We start from the raw sequence: 21,944 nt of genomic DNA, 5'->3' as shown, positions 1-21,944 counted from the left end.
GATATCTTTATACACAATCAAGGAGAAAGCGACCAGCACCCTGAGAAACCATATGCTTTTTACTCAGAGCTGTTTAGTAGCTTAAATTATGTGAACTCTAGATTTCAACAGCCCCGGATTCAAAAACTGACCTTTAACAAGATTTGTGACCATGATGAATTACCTAGACTCTCTCAGCCTTAGTTTTCTCAAGTGTAAATGAGAGATGATGCTAATTTGTTATATTACGTTGTAAATTAGCAATAATATCTGCAAGGCTGATTTGCAGACTGCTTGGTTCAGAGCAAGAGTTTAGTAATGTTAGCAGTTTAATAAATGTGCCTAGAGATTGACCAGTAAATCAGTGGGTTAGCTACAGAATTACTGGCTAGACATGGATGTAATGATACATGTTAATTGAGGTTCTTAGTGAATGCCAAACTGAACAAGGCCAACTATATACTGGTGCTATTTTAAAAGTTAAAATCTTTGAAGGCTGCCATTAAAAAGAGAAAATAAGAACAAATAAAGTGATTAAAAGGATAGAAACTGGGAACTGAGATTGGAAATGAAGTGCTGGATTTTCTCTTTATGATCTTTTGCCCTTGAATTGTGTCATTTCAGGACCTTAAGGGACAAAAGGACCAGGAAGGCAGAGAACGGGAAAGAGGGGAGAGAGAAGTGATGCTTTTAGAATGATTGTATTTGTATCCTTTCAAGAGCTAGCCTCAATTTGGTTATAGGGGCAGTAATTTTAAAATTAATTACATTTTGAAACAAAACAGCAGGAGAAGAGTGTGACTAATCTTGATGGCCATTAAAATGGCCTAGTGAACAGAATTTTAAATAGCTTCATAAAGAAATCTGTTGCTGTCATGACCTTATTATAAAAAAGAGACAAAACACAACAACATATAAAGGATAACTGAAAGTTTATTTATAAAATACTGAGATTTGTTCAGTTATTGAAGTCCTTGTAAGTATAATAATTAATTAGACATTACTCACTAGCAACAGCTATGATAACATTTAAAAGCTTATCAAAATATACCCAAGAATCAAATGCAGGTAGGCAGCCCTAAATTACTCTGAATTTAAAAAAAAATTCAAGGGTTCAAGGAGTTAACTTTCCACTGTTAAGTGGTCTCTTCAGGACAATAACAAAATTATATAATTTAATAAATACAATAAGAGATAATAGAATTAATTAGTAGCAGATATATATATATATATATATATATAGTTTTTGTTTTTAAATAATTCTTGGATGTTAGAGTGTTTAATCTCACTGCCATCAGTGTAGGGGTCTGTTCCATTTATTCTCTGGTTTCCTGTATACCTGAAATGCTTCATAATTTGCAAATTCAAAAATGATGAAGAGATTAAAAAATAAATTATGTTGGGGACATATGCAGTATAAGCTTAGATTTAAATTTCCATCAGTGAAAAAATAATATGCTAAATATGCATAATTTCATGAAAAAATGAAGTTCTGTAATTTAAAACAATCACATATTTGTTTGCTTTATAAGATCATTAATAGCTCTTCTGAATGCAGTTTCAGTAATAGCATGTGGGATTGTCATTCTATAGCCAACGTAAGTGCAGTTTGCCCATCTCCATCATTTTGTATGTAAGAAAATAGATCAAGAGAGGTTTAAATAATCTTAAAGTCACAATGCTGGAAATGCATAAGTATTCTGGTTCCCAGTCCAATGTTCCTTCTTCTATAATCTACTTTTTAAATTGAATAGTTGAGATATATATTATAACAGTAAAATTAGAAAACATTACATTTCACAATGGTGAATATTTGATGATGACATCTTAAACATAACTAAAAAGCTCAGAAAATAATTTAAAAAACATATGCCTGTGAAAAAATACATAAGTACCATGAGCGAAAAATAGATTAGTCATAGAAAATTTGCACCAATTATGATATTGTTCTTGTACTTTGAATTGTTGGAGAGGAAAAAAACTTTCCCTCTACCTTTTCTAGGTTATCTTGGCTCATCTAAAAATTAAATCGACGTGACACAGATGAACAGGAGAAAAACCAAATTTAGTGACATGCAGTGTCTCCTCAAGACTATGAGGCCCAAGAACAAGTTAGGCAACTGAGGCCTATATGCCACCTGAGGGAAGGAGAAGGGGGTAAGGGTTTGGGGCTTTAGAGTGGAGGAAGGCAATTCACATAGAGATGGAAAAACAAATATTTGGTAAATGAATATTTGCTGTGCCATAGAGACAATGGGACACAGATTGGACTTTGGTCTCCAGACCCTGTTGAGTTTCCCTACCACAGTAGCCATTGTTCTCTGTAGATTTCTCTGGTGAGAGGGCTCTTCCTGGACAGGGCCTCTTATCTATATTCTTTTAAGCAGTTAAAGGGAAGGTAAAAAAAAAGACTTCCTGAGTCTTTGTCTCTTAAAAGCAATCAGCCTCAGATAATCCTCAAGCCAAAGAGACACATTTTGGGGTGGAAGATTTTGTTCCCCTCAGAGTCAATTGCTCCTTTTCATTCTCTGTTTTGAAAGAGAGGACTCCAAATGATAATAAAGCAGACATAAATTTTTCAGAATAAGATTTAATGAGGTTTTATATATAACACTTGTTGGAGAATGTTAGTCATCTGTATAAAACTAAATTAGAGTTAAAGTATCTTAAAATGTATAATGCTATTAGTTTGAATTGAGAATGTTTAAAACAACACTTTTGTACAGGAGTTTTTCTTACAATTTTTTTCCCCAAACACATGCCCTGGCTTGAAGCTTTTCTCTTTCTGTGCATTGCCCTGGATGCTAGGATTTAATTGGGCTGATCATTTCTCATTGTCACTCAGATTTGGAGGTGGCTCCAGAGGCCACAAAAGCCTACAAACCAGTCTTCATACTGTTTAAGGAACCTGAGTAATCAACTCTTCAGTAACTTTAAAGTTTTAGCCTTACATTAGTACTTCAATTTTATTTGAGTTCCTTGATTGGCATTTAGTTAATCCATTTGAAATTGTATTTATTTTTATTTTCTTCATTTATACATTTTTAATATGATGGATTGTCTCTTTTTTTAACATCTTTTTTAGAGTATAATTGCTTTACAATGGTGTGTCAGTTTCTGCTGTGTAACAAAGTGAATCAGCTATACATATACAAATATCCCCATATCACCTCCCTCTTGTGTCTCCCTCCCACCCTCCCTATCCCACCCCTCTAGATGGACACAAAGCACTGAACTGATCTCCCGGTGCTATGCCGCTGCTTCCCACTAGCTATCTATTTTACATTTGGTAGTGTATATATGTCCATGCCACTCTCTCACTTCGTCCCAGATTATCCTTCCCCCTCCCCATGTCCTCAAGTCCATTCTCTATGTCTGCTCTTTATTCCTGTCTTTCCCCTAGGTTCTTCAGAACCGTTTTAAATAATTTTAGATTCCATATATATGTGTTAGCGTACAGTATTTGTTTTTTCTCTTTCTGACTTTCTTCACTCTGTATGACAGACTCTAGGTCCATCCACCTCACTAGAAATAACACAATTTTCTTTCTTTTTATGGCTAATAGTCCATTGTACATATGTGCCACATCTTCTTTATCCATTCATCTGTTGATGGACACTTAGATTGCTTCCATGTCCTGGCTATTGTAAATAGAGCTTCACTGAACATTGTGGTACATAACTCTTTTTGAATTATCATTTTTTCAGGGTATATGCCCCGTAGTGGGATTGATGGGTTGTATAGTAGTTTTATTTTTAATTTTAAGGAACCTCCATACTGTTCTCCATAGTGGCTGTATTAATTTACATTCCCACCAACAGTGCAAGAGGGTTCCCTTTTCTCCACACCCTTTCCAGAATTTATTGTTTGTAGATTTTTTGATGATGGACATTCTGACCAGTGTGAGGTGATAACTCATTGTAGCTTTGATTTGCATTTCTCTAATGATTAGAGATGTTGAGCATTCTTTCATGTGTTTGCTGGCAATCTGTATATCTTCTTTGGAGAAATGTCTATTCAGGTCTTCTGCCCATTTTTGGATTGGGCTTTTTGTTTTTTTGATATTGAGCTGCATGGGCTGCTTGTAAATTTTGAGATTAATCCTTTGTCAGTTACTTCATTTGCAAATATTTTCTCCCATTCTGAGGGTTGTCTTTTGGTCTTGTTTATGGTTTCCTTTGCTTTGCAAAACCTTTTAAATTTCATTAGGTCCCATTTGTTTATTTTTGCTTTTATTTCCATTTCTGTAGGAGGTGGATCAAAAAGTATCATGCTGTGATTTATGTCATAGAGTGTTCTGCCTATGCATTCCTCTAAGAGTTTGATAGTTTCTGGCCTTACATTTAGGTCTTTAATCCATTTTGAGTTTATTTTGTTAGGGAGTGTTCTAATTTCATTCTTTTACATGTAGCTGTCCAGTTTTCCCAGCACCACTTATTGAAGAGGCTATCGTTTCTCCATTGTATATTATTGCCTCTTTTATCAAAGATAAGGTGACCATATGTGCATGGGTTTATCTCTGGCCTTTCTATTCTGTTCCATTGATTTATATTTCTTTTATTTGACCAGTACCATACTGTCTTGATTACTGTAGCTTTGTAGTATAGTCTGAAGTCAGGGAGCCTGATTCCTCCAGCTCCATTTTTCTTTCTCAAGATTACTTTGGCTATTCGAGGTCTTTTGTGTTTCCATACAAATTGTGAAATTTTTGGTTCTAGTTCTGTGAAAAGTGCCATTGGAAGTTTAGTAGAGATTGCATTGAATCTGTAGATTGCTTTGAGTAGTATAGTCATTTTCACAATGTTGATTCTTCCAATCCAAGAACATGTTATATCTCTCCATCTGTTTCTATCATCTTTAATTTCTTTTATCAGTATAATTATAATTTATAAAACTTATAATTTTCTGCATACAGGTCTTTTGTCTCCTGAGGTATGTTTATTCCTATGTATTTTGTTATTTTTGTTGCAATGGTAAATGGGAATGTTTCCTTAATTTCTCTTTCATATTTTTCAGCTTTAGTGTATAGGAATGCAAGATATTTCTGTGCATTAATTCTACCAGAAAACTACTAGAGCTAATCAATGAATTTGGTAAAGTAGCCAGATATAAAATTAATGCACATAAATCTAATTTGAAATTTTAAATTTAGGTGAACTTTCTTTTTTTCCCTTTGTTTTACCCTGTATACACTGAATATTGTCTAAAGCTTTCTTTTTAGCCCTGGGTCTGGCATTAAATCCTTCACCATTTCCTTGATTGTAACCTCAGGCAAGTTATTCAGAATCATTACAAAATAGGGGAGAATGACGGTGCCTATTTTCTGTAGTTTTGAGGACTAAATGAAGCAATGCATGTAAACTATTCAGAATAGCATTTGCACTCAATAAATGTTAGCGATATTTGATATTCTAAGGAGAGAATCTGACTTTAAAATGATCAATTTAACCAGATCAGATCACCTAGATCTCATCACTTATACCCATCTCCCCTCTTCCACTCCTCAGACAATGGCCCCCTGGGGCACCTGAGCTTTAGTGCAGATGTTCCCAAACCCTTGCAATTTTCTCCACAAGTGTCAGTTATGCTCAATCTCCAGGCACATCACAAATGATCTATCACTAACAATATATTCAGTTGCAAAGTTCAAAAATGATTTAAGAAATACACAGATATAAAGCTCAAGATTACACCTACAAAGATTATAACCTTCATTCCCTTTCATTGAGTGGGAGCAAAAAAGAGTGAAAGCTCTTTCTGGGAATTGTGCATGTCCCACAGCAAGTTCCATCTTGGTTGTCACGCCGCCTATGGCTATCATCTGGCTGATGGGTAATTGTGTAAAAGGGAATGCTACCAGTGGTGATTTGAAAAATTCTAACCAATCGAGATTAACTTAAATTTTGAAATAGAAGAAGAAAGGAAGGAAAGAGAGAGGGAAGCAAAGGAAAGAAAGGAAGAGAATAAAAGAAAGAAAAAGAATGTTCCAAACCAAAATGTATTACTCTTCAGGGAAAAGAAGAGTATATTCCAAAATATTTTTTCTCCTTTAAAATGACAACTGGAAATCAAGCACTGTGCAGATACACACACTTAAATATGTCTCGTTTCTAGCACTTTATTTTACATTAATTACCTGTGCTTAGTGAGTACTTCGTTCATGTGAAGATCTGAATACTATGGTCAAGATTTTTTCTTTTATGAAGGTCTACTTTTTTCCCTATTGAACTTAATATATTTGCATGATTGTCTATTGTTATTATAGATGGCATTCGTTTTTAGAGATTATTCATACATAAAAATACATTGTATATTTATATAAATCTAATGTGTAAAAGTTCTCACAAAAAAATGTTTGTTTTTATGGTGGCCACAGGGTAAAACAGTTGGTAGCAAGAGGTAATATTTATGGATTATAAATATTTTTACTGGCATTAAAATGCTGCATTATCATTTCCCTAAATGTTTCCCCAATTTTTGTGGCAGCTTTTTTGTTGTTAATATAAACAAAAATAAAATTTACCTGGATCAACTTTAGATAAATATATTTGAAATCTGCAGAAGCCGTTTCTAACTTTCAGTTAAAGTGAAGCTCTCTTAAGACCAGAAAGCTATCCTCAGGCAAATTACCCAGGCAACAGAATTGCTATTCCTAAAGGAATAACAAGGTGCCTAGTGATAACATGGCCCAATTAAATTCAATTCGGCAAATTAAATAGGTGAGAAATAGAATAGCAGATTGTAAAAACTAAATATATTGAAAGGAAGAAGAAAAGTACCCAAGAAAGTTTAAACCTAAAATATTCTGAATAATTGATGAATTTGTACCTGAAGATTTTAAAGGAGAGAAAAATTGTTCTAGACGCTTTGGTGTCAGAAAGAATTGTTTGAAAATTCTCTCAACCTAGTAGCTATATGATTTGATTTTAACATGCTCACTATTTCTAAGCCTCAATATTCTCATTTGTGATAGTAGATTTTTCTTCACAAGTTCATTGCAAGGATTAAGGTATATATTACATGTGAAGCACTTATCAACAAATATTGCCTGCTCTTACTATAATGATATCCAAGAGTTTCAACCAAATACCTGTTACCTGAAATAAAAGAAGTAATTTTCACATGATAATATCCAATTCCTAGCAATTAGCAGAGATGGACTCACTCTGAGGTCTTATAGCATACCACTGCAGAAAAATAATCTTATAGAAAGAAAGTTGTCCTCTATTTATTTACTCAGGTGTGACAGTTTGAGAACTGAGTAGATATGGATTTGTTGCAATGACTTTGATTAGAGCAGTCAAGCTAAATTAAAAGGTACATTCAAATTACAAATTGGAAATATGTTATTTTTCCAAGTCAGCTCCATTCATCATCCTCATTTATCATTCCGCATGTACAAAGTCTTGCAAAAAAAATAAATTACTCTGTCATGTCAGTACTTTTATTTCTTACCTGACCTTTTGAATATGAGTGCTCAAGTCCCTGGACATCAATAAGAATATTGTGTTCTAGTAAAACAAAGTTTAAATAGCCATTCTAAGTCGGAAGAGTGTAATTTGATTAGAAACATGAGATTATCAAAATCAGAGGGTAAGAACATTTCTAGAAATCTTCATTACATTCCCATGAAAAAATTGTTAAGAAAGATTATTCTAATATCTTAAGATAGGAAAATAGTGTGGTTTTATTACCAGTATTAACTTACAAGCAAAATACAATGAAACGTGATTTTGAGATTGCCAGCATGGAGAAGGTTTATCTAGGGATAATTTCACCAACATAAGTAAAGAACATTGTAATCCTGATAATTATTATCTCAAGTTGAGAACAAGTGGTTGATAAAAACATAAGTGATGAGATGAAAATATAGACACATACTGTAACCAAGGAACTCTCCATGTACATTCCTCTAGTTCATTAACTGAGATTCTGCACATGTTCAGATGTCACTGTTAGTTTACTACATGTATGAGGAGATTAAAAAGTTTTCAAAATCTTGACAGCTTTGTTGCCTTATAAAATTGCCATTTCTTTGTCCTCTTTCTTAATTTTTAAGGTCCAGTTTTAGCCCTATGATGTTGACCATTCACTTTTTTCTTCGTAGGGTAGTTCACGATTGTCATAGTAGCTGAGCTTATTCTCTCTAAGAATCAGAACAGGTAGACTTTTGTTTGGATTCCAGGAGATAAATACCTGTTTTTGAGTTTGGGGGCAACTATTTAATATATCAAGAGAATATGATGGGCCAGTTGTAACTTACATCCCTCTTAATACTCCTCACCCATAAACCCACTCATATACTGTCAATTAATTTATAACAAAGGAGCCAAGAATGTACAGTGGAGAAGACAGGCTCTTCAATAAATCATGTTGGAAAAACTGCACAACCACATGTGAAAGAATGAAACTGGACCCCTATCTTACATCATGTACAAAAATTAATTTGAAATGGTTTAAAGACTTTTGTGGTTTGAATTGAAACCACAAAACTCCTAGAAGAAAACATAAGCGCTAAGCTCCTTGGCATAGGTTTTGATGATGTTTTTTGGATTTACTACCAAAAGAAAAACAACAAAAGCAAAAATAAACAAGTAGGGCTACATCAAACTAAAAATCTTCTGCACAAAGGGAAACTATCAACAAAGTAAAAAGGCAACCTATCATATGGGAGAAAATATTTGCAAATCACATATCTGATAAGGGGCTAATATCCAAAATATATGAAAACTTATACAACTTAGTAGCAAAAATACAAACAATATGACTGAAAATGGGCAGAGGATCTGAAATAACATTTTTCCAAAGACATACAGATGGTCAACAGATACATGAAAAGGTGTTCAACAACACTAATCATCAAAGAAATGCAAATCAATTTGACCTTCATAAATACTGAATCATCAGTAATACCCAGCACACACATGCTATTTTAAGACTCCACAATATTGGGCACACTGTTTCTTTCCCCACACTTAATTTGCAGGAAAATTTATATTCACTGTTTAAAAATTTCCTTTTGAGGTGCAACACCTCAACTCTGAAGTCTTTCAGAATACCACTCTCTCTCGTCACATACTGCCTGTCTCCTTTATACTATCTCTGTCCTTTATACAGATTTCCATTACTCACCTCATTCATACTGTAAGTATTCCTTTTCATGTCTGACATCTCTTCTGCTTGACTGTGAAATCCTTGAATCCAAGAACTTGGCCTCAGTTTTTGTTATAACCTCTCTATCTAAGGGAGAGCCTAGTAAACAGTAGGAAATCTATGTGCAATAATCAAACATTTTTTCTGTAAACATGTATGTTTTTAAATACACACGCACAAATGTTTATAATAATGGGCTTGTAGAAAGCTTAATTTCTTCTAGCTTTTCGCATACCCCACTGAAGTTTCTAGGCAATTTCTATTTTCAGTGCAATATCTAAATGAGAATTTAGTCCTATTTTTAAACTTAGGTATTTGTCACCAGGTGTTATCCATAAAAGAACTTATTTGGTACCTTCAAGTCCATAAAATTAGAAAACAACACACTGTAGTTGCAAAGCATAGTGTCTTTTATGTTCTTTCCTGCTGTCAAATGATAGTAATAGACAGTAATCAATACATAAGATTGAAGAAGAATAGCCATAGGGAAATAGAGAAGAAATGATACAAAGCTCTGTTTGTTCAAACTTAAATAATAAAAAATGTAACATACGCAAAGCTTTACTATAGTAGGAATCCTATGATTTCCAAAGCATATTAAACATGTAGTCCTGTAGATGGTAGGAAATGAAATTTATTATTCTGTCAGTGAAAGAAATCTGGTCAGTAAGTTCTGATAAAATAGCAGGAACATAGGAAGGAGGGTATGGTACCTTCCCACAGTGTTTTTCCACTGTTGAGGCCGGAGAAAACCTCAAGGAGTATATAAATGGAGTTCCCAGTTTTAAAGCTACTATATCACCACAAGGAAATACTGGATCTGATACCAAGACCTCAAATTTGCTTTTCTTCAGCTTTTCCATTAGATTTTGTTTTTTGAGAATACCATCACAGACTTCTCTAGCCACCATATGGAAGTCCTTGATGACTTTGGTCATCTCCTGATAGAATCTCCAAATGGTTAAAGGAGATGGTCTATTTTCCATCCATGTCAAAACAAAGTCCTTGATCAATCCTTCCATTCTTTCTTTGCCAAAGGGCACATTATATATTTCAAATATCAGAGATGGGTTAGAGGTTGGCATGATGAAAAGTGCACCAGCAGCAACTAGGACAGTCACATTATGCTCCTTTTTAATTAGCTCATCTATAATTATCTTAACATTTAGCCAATGATACCTTCCATTGGCCATATCAAAACATTCCCACCAAGGGTGGTTCCTAAGAGACTTATCTGAAGAGCCAACAGTGAATGTTCTTGTTCAACATGATGTCGCTTGATGTAGAAGATTCAATGAGGTGTGGCGCGAACGAATTTCTCTGCTTTTTAAGCAAAAAAGGAGAGACAAATTATTTCTAAGTTTTGATTCAAACCATTGATACTCTTAAGAGCCTTCTCTCTACAAAATGATATTAGTCATGGTAGCTCTATAATCATAGTTTTGTGATAATTGGAGATTTAGGGGTATCATGTGTCTTGTCTCTCAACCTGTTGCTTTAGCTTTGGTGATGATTCTGGCTCTCTGATCCTTATCTTGAAGTTGACCCTTGAACTCTTTTTTTTCACCTTATAATTGTTAAATTATTACTACTAAGCTGCTTAAAGCCACTGTGTATCTCAACTCCACACTCAGGCCTAGGTACCAAAGCCTCAGATAGTTCTAGAACTTACTCAGAAATGTAGAGTTGCTAATTCTATAGATTTTCCAAAATTTAATACATTTTATATAATGTCATTAGTAACAATTAAACTTTTTAAGTAGTTCTTAGGTGTTAATAGATAAGATTATTGCAAAGAGAATACTTACAAAATGCAAAGTACAAAGAAATATAGTGAGTGCAATATTTATTACTACCTTAATAATATGTTTAGGAAAATATTTTATGTTAATGAATTACTGAGAAAAAATTACAGTAAATAAATAAACTATGTGTAAGTAATATATACAAGAGATGATGGGTAATGTTACATGTGAATAGGAGCTATTTGAAGAGAATTGCTAATTCAAACATCCTTCTATTGAAAGTGCTGCTCAAAAGCTAGCTAAGACTATGTGAATAAACTATTTTACATCTAGACTCAGATTTTTTAAATTGTAACTAGCATTTAAGTGTTCACTATGTGTTAGACATCGTGCAAACTGTTTTACATGTATTAATGTCATTTACTTCTCACTAAAGAAAAGGTCCAGTGAAGCAGTTCCTATAATTATTCCCACATAAAGAAAGAACCATTGCTTAGAGAAGTTGAGTAACTTGACAAGTTCATACAGCAAAATAAAGAAAGAACTGGTATTAACAGCTTTAAGGCTCCTTGCTTCCCATAGCCTACTGTGTTAAACACTAGGATAGATTAGCCCATGAGAGTATATCATGTCCCCTTATCAACTATAAGACACCTATGTATATGAAGCATAAACTGCCCCAAACATGCTGAGACAATATAAACAACACAATATAAATTTGTGTAAGTCACACTGAATAATGTAGGATCAAGTCATCCCAGTAACATAATCTCTATGAAAACTGTGTATGTGCATGCATATGTCTTATGAGTAAGCAGAGATGAATCTTTTTGTTTTAATGTCTGTTGAAATCAGAAATCTTATTTTTTTGTTTTTAGTGATGTCTCTTCTGAGCTTCCCATCACCAACGATAATCTGTAGTGAAACATTAACTGCTTCATTAAAACAGTTACTACCTTTTACAAAGTACTATTCAAAGCTTAGCAGAGTAATCAGACAGTTCATGGGGTAGATTTCAATTCAAGCCTCTGTGCAGTAGGATTTTATGGTATGCACAAAACTTCTGTCTGCTGGTGTCACCCTGGTCCACAGTTACTTTCCAGGAGACTTTCAAATAGTTGATACACTAGGATGAACAACTGGTCACAGTGTACTACTATTTTATTCATTTTATTTACTAACAGGGAATCAGATCCAGTTTAAACAACTAAAATATAGTCTTTATTCAGGTTATATGTGTTGACTGGGTACTTACTAGGCACAGAACTCCCTACTAGGCAAAAGATGAATCAAATAGATACTAATATTCATCTTACAGTCTATCAGAGGAAGATAAGAAAATTGCATACATAAATGTAACAAAAATCGGCACAGTATATTAAAGTCAGCATGATATTATAAAAATAATTTAGTTTATAGAATCGGGCCAAGAAGTTCTAGCTTAACATTATGATGCTTAATATTTACAAAGCTTAGTTTTTTCATCTGGAAAATGAAAATTAAAAACAACTTAGGACGCTTCTGTGAGTATAAAATAATACAACAAAATAGATAATAAAATATTTATTAATATATAATAAATGAATAACTTACAATAAGTACTATAAATTATGTCATTATATATACAATATATAAGATAAATATATATTTAAATAAATAAAATAATATTGATTAAGCAACAAGTATAGTACCTGGAGTAAAAGACATGTTTAAAATCTATTATCTTTCTCTTTTAATTCCTTCTCCTCTTAATTAGAGAAAATGCTAAGTGCCATCAGATGAAATGACATGGTTAAAAAAAATGTTTCAGAGCTCTACAGAGTAGAGATTGCTTTCAGGTTTCTTTTTGTGGGGCATAAGGATACAAGAGTCTTTATGAGAGATGTGGTATATGACACTCATCTTGGAGTCTGAAGTATCTGGACATTAGTGATGAGTAATGTGCACAAAAGAAACCAGAGTTGTCATAAACTTTTTGATTTAAAAATATATCTTAGTAATATGACAAGTATTAAGAAATTTGTCAAACTATTGAGGTTAAATTTTAGATTTGTTTGTGTTCTTAAACTTAATATAAAACCAAATGAAGAAATTATATTGACCATAGATGTTTAAAGAGGTTGTAAAAAAAGTTTTTTTTGAAATGTGAGGGTCTGAAACTGTGATTTTAATTATTCTGACCTTAAGAGCACTGAAAAGCTAGTATACTCTTTCCAGAAAATTTTTGAGAGACTACAGATAAAAATATGATTAATATATTTGTGAAATCAATTGAATTCAAAGAAAATGCTAACATATTTGAAAAGAAGCTAGTATATATGAATATTTTTATCATAGATGATAATAAAAAATGTGCTTTACCTAATTGTACAAAGGAAGCAAGCACAGTGTTTACAATACCAAAATTACACAACAGGATTTTGTTTAAAGAACCTTTAAATTTTCTTTTTTTAAATAAATAAATTTGACTTTGCATAAACTTATTTGAGATTTATTTGAGATATATGTATAATTAAAATATGTAGATATAAAACATCCACTGCACAATATTAAGAAAATAAAATACCTATCGAAGGATGTCATCTTGATCTTTATACATGTTCTATCTTAAAGACCATAGTGGTCACTTGTGAGAATCATCTTTGCTTTCACCATACATCGGTATAAATCTTACTTGTTACTTTATGTGTTGGCTAATGAAGGAAGAAATAAGTTTTCCACTGGTTGAAATGAGGTAAGTGAAGTTTTAAAGAGGCCCTTGGGCTCACATTTAGATAAAACTCTCAATTTACTGCTCTATAATACAATTCCCTCAATATCTATAAAATTATTGTGAATTGTATAACTGGAGTTGGGGAGGGACCCTCAAGTTATTTCCAGAAACTTGAAAACTTTTTCAAAGGGAAGCAATGAAACAAACCATAAGTTAACCATCAAACTTGTAATGATTGATATTTCTTTTAGAAGAAAATATAAAGTCTACATGTACATTACCCATTGCTTATGTATTGCTTGTCATGAGATTTAAAAATTTCTTACCTGAAGTTTCCAGCCAGAACTTTAATAGTGCTCATTTGCCACCAGGAAGAAGTTGAACTTAGATAAATGCTAGTTGAATAAGCATAAATGATGAGAAATATGATCTTAAATGGAAAAAGATTATACAGATCATTTTACTCTTTGCATTCCCCCCCATTACATTATAAAGCAGATTAACATTTTGTTAAAGGTGTATCTTTCTACTGGTTCCCTGGTAACTATTTGAATTGAATATTGCCTTTGCTATCATGGTCTCTGCGGCCTCCCACCTCCACATCAACCAAGTATTTCTGGATGTATCTGAAATAATTACTAGTAATGATTAATAATCAGGTTATTATAAGAAGTAGATAAAATTAATATCTCAAGTTCATGCAACATAAAATTATTATTATTAATTATAAAGAAAATAATTTTTTAAATTTGAAGTGTCTGTCTTCTTTTCTGCTGAGTCCTGTAATGGTGATAATAGTTTATGTTAATTCAAATACAGGAACCACAGCAGAGCTGAATTGCTCTGTAGAATGAAGAACCATCTCTGGAAAATCCTGGTGGTTTTACTGATCTTTGCATTTATATATTTAATAAAGGTACTAATTTAGACCATTAAATAAGTGTGTTAAAGCTGCACACTTTCATTATGCAATATCCTTGAGAGTGAAAATTACAATTACATTTCTTTGTGCAACCATTTTTTTTTTCCCATCTTTATTGGGGTATAATTGCTTTACAATGGTGTGTTAGTTTCTGCTTTATAACAGAGTGAATCAGTTATACATATACATATGTTCCCATATCTCTTCCATCTTTGTCTCCCTCCCTCCCACCCTCCCTATCCCACCCCTCCAGATGGTCACAAAGCACCCAAGCTGATCTCCCTGTGCTATGCAGCTGCTTCCCACTAGCTATCTATCTTACGTTTGGTAGTGTATATATGTCCATGCCACTCTCTCACTTTGTCACAGCTTACCCTTCCCCCTCCCCATATCCTCAAGTCCATTCTCTAGTAGGTCTGTGTCTTTATTCCTGTCTTACCCCTAGGTTCTTCATGACATTTTTTTTTCTTAAATTCCATATATATGTGTTAGCATACGGTATTTGTCTTTCTCTTTCTGACTTACTTCACTCTGTATGACAGACTCTAGGTCTATCCACCTCATTACAAATAGCTCAATTTCGTTTCTTTTTATGGCTGAGTAATATTCCATTGTATATATGTGCCACATCTTCTTTATCCATTCATCCGATGATGGGCACTTAGGTTGTTTCCATCTCTGGGCTATTGTAAATAGAGCTGCAATGAACATTTTGGTACATGACTCTTTTTGAATTCTGGTTTCCTCAGGGTATATACCTAGTAGTGGGATTGCTGGGTCATATGGTAGTTCTATTTGTAGTTTTTTAAGGAACCTCCATACTGTTCTCCATAGTGGCTGAACCAATTCACATTCCCACCAGCAGTGCAAGAGGGTTCCCTTTTCTCCACACCCTCTCCAGCATTTATTGTTTCTAGATTTTTTGATGATGGCCATTCTGACTGGTGTGAGATGATATCTCATTGTAGTTTTGATTTGCATTTCTCTAATGATTAATGATGTTGAGCATTCTTTCATGTGTTTGTTGGCAGTCTGTATTGTGCAACCATTTTGAAGGGGAAATAAATAATAACTGAGTATGTCTTTTAGCAGTGTCCCAAATATGTCATTTAGTAAATAAGTACTGGAATAGAACATGACCATTTATTGTTGGACCATTTATTGTTGTACTTGATAAACAGATGTGGCAATAAATTTCAAACGGATTGTAAATAGTGATCAGTCTCACAGAGATGCATTTTATGTGATGGCAATGGAGGGGAAACAAGGAGAACAGTGGAGGTGCCACAAAGCATTTCAAGTTTAATTCCCTTAGATTGCATACACGTGACTGCCAGTATTCTTTCTCAATTTGTGGAGTTCAAGTTCAATCTAGATAAAAGAAAATCAGTACTGTACATGTTTTATAGAATAATTCTCCATCTTTGAATTGCTAATATAATTTACCTATCAACTAAATAGAATAAGTCTAAGTAAATATTTCAAGATAAGTCTATAGGTAAAAACTTTTATGAATCTTTCCACATCTAGTAATAGTTTTTTCACCTTCACACCTGTATGACAGCATGGGTGATAACTGATTTCTTTGACCATGACATTTTTCACTAAATATCTAGTAGATCATATTGTATTGTCCTTTTCCAACTCTTGTTACAAAAGACAACAATGAAGTCGACAACTTTTTCTGCCAAAATGACAATGTGTGTGCAGTTGTTGGTATGTGTGTTTGAGTTACATTATGCCTATAAATTATTTTGTCATAATTTGTCTAGGTAATGTTGATGGAAACAATCAATAAAAAATCCATAATAGGAATAGAAAAGAGTTTTATTTGAGTCAAACTGAGTACTATCGCCCAGGAGAAACAGATTCAAGAAGGACTTGAATTGTGTCTTGCCAGACTACAAAATGGAGAAGTCTTATAAAAAAAGCAAAAAGTGCAAAATTACGTAAGTTGCTTGTCAAGGATTATAACCAGACCTGGCAAGAAGAGTGCTTGTTAAGCAAAGATTGGTTGTGGTCTGAAATGATTGCATAGTTACAAGGGGAGATCTTGAGACTAGAAGGTTGCTGTTGCAACTTCTGGCAGGTATTATTTTGAGAATGACTCATGATGTCCTTGAGCCTAATACAGTTCAGAGAATTCAAGTAAGTTCTCAGTGACACAGGTACATTGTCTGAACCCATGTCCACAATGGCCATGCAGCTCCATTTTGAATTCCTGAACCATATTTATAAAATTTTGATTTTTTTTTAACATCTTTATTGGGGTATAATAGCTTTACAATGGTGTGTTAGTTTCTGCTTTATAACAAAGTGAATCAGTTATACATATACATATGTTCCCATATCTCTTCCCTCTTCGTCTCCCTCCCTCCCACCCTCCCTATCCCACCCCTTCAGGCGTTCACAAAGCACCGAGCTGGTATTCCTGTGCCATGTGGCTTCTTCCCACTGGCTATCTACCTTACGTTTGTTAGTGTATATATGTCCATGTCTCTCTCTCGCCCTATCACAGCTCACCCTTCCCCCTCCCCATATCCTCAAGTTCGTTCTCCAGTAGGTCTGTGTCTTTATTCCTGTCTTACCCCTAGCATTTTGATTTTTAAAATGCATTCTTTTCTTTAATGGTTAAAGCAGATGTACAATGCATGTTTAATTGGGCACAAACATGTTGTTTATTGTTTTTTTTGGGGGGAGTTTGAAGTATAGTTGCTGTGCAATATTAAGTAAGTTACAGGTGTATAATATAGTGATTCACAATTTTTAAAGTTATGCTTCATTTATAGTTATTATAAAATATTGGCTATATTCCCTGTGTCATATAATATATCCTTGTAGCTTATTTTATACTTAATAGTCTGTATCTCTTACTCCCCTACCCTTATAATTCCCCTCCCTGCTTCCCTCTCCCCACTGGTAACCACTATTTTGTTCTCTGTATTTGTGAGTCTACTTCTTTTTTGTTATATTCACAAGTTTGTAGTATTTTTTAGATTCTACATATAAATGATATTATACAGTACTTGTCTTTTTCTGACTTATTTCACTTAGCATAATGCCTTCCAAGTCCATCTATGTTGCTGCAAATGGCAAAACTTCATTATTTTTTATGGCTGAATAGTATTCCATTGTCTATATACACCACATCTTTGTTATCTATTCATCTGTTGATGGACATTTAGGTTGCTTCCATATCTTGGCCATTGCAAGTAATGCTGCTTGAACTTTGGGGTGCATGTATCTTTTCAAATCAGTGTTTTTGTTTTTCTGGGCTGTATACCATGGAGTGGAATTGCTGGGTTATATGGTAGTTCTATTTTTAGTTTTTTGAGAAACTTCCATACTGTTTTCCCCAGTTGCTGCACCAATTTACATCCCCACCAACAGTGTATAAGGGTTCCCTTTTCTCCACATCCTCGCCAATATTTGTTATTTGTGTTCTTTTTGATGATAGTCATTCTAACAGGTGTAAGGTGATATCTCATTGTGGTTTTGATTTGCATTTCTCTGATGATTAGTGATGTTGAGCATAGTTTCATATGCCTGTTGGTCATCTGCATTTCCTCTTTGGAAAAATATCTATTCAGCTCTTCTGTCCATTTTTTAATCAGGTTACAAACAAGCTGCTTTGATTAGCCTAAAGTTCAAGTTAAATCATGTGTAAGCCAGAATGACTTCTCCATACTTTAATATGTAAAAAATTTCTTCCATCAGTAAAGAACTCATTCAATATATGTGTATTCTTTTTAACTCAAAAATTTTTCTTTGATAACTTTGATTAAAAAAAAAAGTGCTTTCTTATTCCGATTGGATCTCAGTATTGTAAAACTTGTATTGAACATTTTCTTACTTGAGTTATTGTTTTCCTATGTGTATCACTTATGTATTGCTGTGAAAAACATTACTCCAAAATTTAGTAAATGACAATCATTTTATTTTCTACCAATTTTGTGGGTCAGCAATTTGTGCTGGGCAGTTCTGCTGATCTCATTAGATATCCCTCCTTCTGTTAAGGTCATCTAGTGACTCTATGTGAAGGCTAATTTTATGTGTCAACTTGACTAGGCCACAGTGCCCACATATTTGATCAAATATTATTCTGGTTGTTTCTGAAAAGGGGTATTTTGGATGAGATCAACATTTAAACTGGTGGACTTTGAGTAAAGCAGATTATCCTCCATAATATGTGTGGGCCTCATCCAATCAGTTGAAAACCTTATTAAAACAGAGACTGATCTTGGCTAAGTAAGAAAGAATTCTGCCAACAGACTGCCTTTGGACTTGAACTACAACTCTGCCTGGGTCTCCAGCCTTCTGTTCTACCCTAAAGATTTTGTACCTACCAAGCTACAACAATTGCATGAGCCAAGTTCTTAAAGTAAATCTTTCTCTCTACATATACCTCTATATCTGTCTATTTATCTATTATCTATCTATCTATCTATCTATCTATACTTCCTGTTAGTTCTGTTTCTCTGAAGAACCCCAATATTCTCCACTTTAGCTAGATTATGTAAGATAGCCTCACTTGTATGTCTAGTGGTTGGTTCTGGTTGTTGACTGTTTGGTTCCAGAATCCAGCCAGATAGAGCATACTGGAATGACAGTTTCAGAGTACTGTTCCAAGACAGTGAAGGCAATACCTACAGTGCTTCTCAAGGCCTATGCTATAAAGTCGTGTTTTACTTCTGCAGAGTTCTGAAGGTCAAACAAGTTATCTGGCCAAGCCTAGAGCCAGAAAGAGAGGGGAATCATGGTGTCCATATTGCAAACAGTCTACCACAGGGTACATCCTTGGAGAGATTCTCAAATTTAACATCCTCATGAATGAGTCTCTTTTCATGTGATCAATTTTACACTTTAGTAATTTCTATATGAGTTTTTATCCCTTATTGCATTTTCAATTTTCTGTAAGTTAACATCTATTGAGCATTTCCAATATGCCATGTGCTATTCTAAGTACTTCACGTACCTTAACTCATTTAATTCTTACAACCCTTTGAGGAAGGTAATGTTATTATCTCTATTTTCAGATGAAAAATCCAAGGCATAGAAAAGTATGTAACTTACTCATGTCATTCAGAGATTTAATGACACAGCCACAATTTGAATGTAGGCTATCTGACTACAGAGACTGACCAAGTGCTTAACCATAATACGATTAAAGGGAGCTTTTTAAAAAGCATAGTCTTTTTGTCCTTTTTATGCCCTGTGAATTGTGAATGCAGCAATAAATATTGTTCTTATTGACAGAATGAGATGACATCTATCTGTTGCTGATAAATAATAGAAGTGTAAACTGCTCATAAATATATCTCAAGTAAAATGTTAGAAATACATTCCAGAAACATTGTAAAAAAAATACATCACACTTAAGTGGGGTTTGCTGCAGAAATGATTCACTAAAATGAAATCCATTAATATAATTTATATATTAATGGAACTAAGGAGAAATTTATATAATTACCTCTCTATGAAAAAAAGCAGTTGATGAAATATGACACTCAATTCTAACTTACGAAGAATGCATTTAATAAAAGATAACTCACTTAATATTTTCTTTTAAAACATCTTTATTGGAGTATAATTGCTTTAAAATGGTGTGTTAGTTTCTGCTGTATAACAAAGTGAATCAGCTATACATATACATACATCCCCATATCTCCTCCCTCTTGCATCTCCCTCCCACTCTACCTATCCCACCCTTCTAGATGGTCACAAAGCACCAAGCTGATCTCCCTGTGCTATGCATCTGCTTCCCAAGAGCTATCTGATTTACATGTGGTAGTATATAGTAGTCCATGCTACTCTCTCACTTCATCCCTGCTTACCCTTCCCCCCCCACCGTGTCCTCAAGTTCATTCTCTACATCTGCATCATTATTCCTGTCCTGTCCCTAGGTTCTTCATAACCTTTTTTTTTTTTTTAGATTCCATATATATGTGTTAGCATACGGTATTTGTTTTTCTCTTTCTGACTTACTTCACTCTGTATGACAGTCTCTAGGTCCAACCACCTCACTACAAATAACTCAATTTCATTTCTTTTTATGGCTGAGTAATATTCCATTGTATATATGTGCCACATCTTCTTTATCCATTCATCTGTTGATGGACACTTAGGTTGCTTCCATGTCCTGGCTATTGTAAATAAAGCTGCAGTGAACATTGTGGTACTCCACTATATTTAAAAGGAAAATATGAAGGCCATATCTCCACTGCTATGAAACATGTGTTTGGAGATACAGACAATAAAATTAAACAAGAAAAGATAACTAGTTACAAAAAATTGGAAAGGAAGAGATAATCTATTTTTAGTTGCAGTTTATATAAATATATATTTGGAAAACTAGTACAACATAAAAGAGAGTATAGGATAATAGCAAGATATATAATTTAAATTGAAGTATGAGTAGAATTTTATATATGCAAAAATAGCCAGTAGAATAAACATGAAATGTTTAATGAACGTTTGAAGTGAGTGAAACAATGAAATGAATAAGCTGTTCATAATTCTAACAAAAACATAAAATTAGTAGCCATAAATTTAACAAGAAATACACAGAACCTATATAAGGAACAATTGTAAACACTCCAAAAGTACACAAAAATGGTCACATTTCATTAAATTAAATAGGTGCTTTTGCTTCCCATTATATTTAAATTCTTCAAATTCTTTTTTTCCCTCCATTCTCACTAGTTTTAACAGCTTTATTGAGGTAAAATTGATATGCAGTGAATTGCAAAGATGTAAGATGTACAATCTGATGAGTTTTGACATACACAAACACCAGTGATATTATCACCACAATCAAGGTAATAGATATATCTAACACATCCCAAAGTTTCCTTTGTCCCTTTGTATGTGTGTGTGTGTGTGTGTGTGTGTGTGTGTGTGTGTGTAGAGAACAATTAACATAAGATCTAACCTCCTAACACATTTTGAAGTGCACAATACCACTTGGTTAACTATAAGCACTATGTTGTACAGCACATTTCTAGAATTTATCATCTAGCATAACAAACTTTATAAACATTGAACAACTCTCCATATTAATAAGATTATATTGTAAGATGCTAGTAACTTGCACCTGAATCAGCTTCAGTTTAAAACATAAATATTCTGCTAGAATAATTTAACAATTGCTAAAAATATAACAAGACCCATACTTATCTCTGTAACAGGATAGTAGTACAAATACAGAACCATGATATCAATTTAAAGGTAATTACATGAACAATGGAAACAAACTCAAGGAAATATTACTAAAAGATAAAAATATAAAATGAAACATATGTAGAATAAAGAGAAAAATCCTAGCATTAGAATATTGAAATGGGATTTAATCAATAGCTATTAAAATTTGGTGCATAAATGTGGAGACATATTTTATAACTCAAATAATACCACATTTAATGTGTAATAAAAA

The 21,944-nt window shown here is 33.4% G+C and overlaps 1 protein-coding gene across 1 annotated transcript in view; it reads right to left on the bottom strand.

Moving 5' to 3' along the window:
* LOC103080267 (UDP-glucuronosyltransferase 2A1-like) overlaps positions 1–21,944 on the bottom strand; it is a 51,657-nt gene that overhangs the window by 3,320 nt on the left and 26,393 nt on the right. Inside the window, 2 exon segments of the mRNA XM_082930874.1 lie at positions 9,693–10,309; positions 10,312–10,408. Of these exon segments, the coding sequence (XP_082787000.1) occupies positions 9,693–10,309; positions 10,312–10,408 (714 nt within the window).

Source organism: Lipotes vexillifer, unplaced genomic scaffold (genome assembly GCF_000442215.2).
Source record: "Lipotes vexillifer unplaced genomic scaffold, Lipotes_vexillifer_v1.1 scaffold1103, whole genome shotgun sequence".
Classification (NCBI taxonomy): domain Eukaryota; kingdom Metazoa; phylum Chordata; class Mammalia; order Artiodactyla; family Lipotidae; genus Lipotes; species Lipotes vexillifer.
This window is presented reverse-complemented; position numbering and strand designations above follow the sequence as displayed.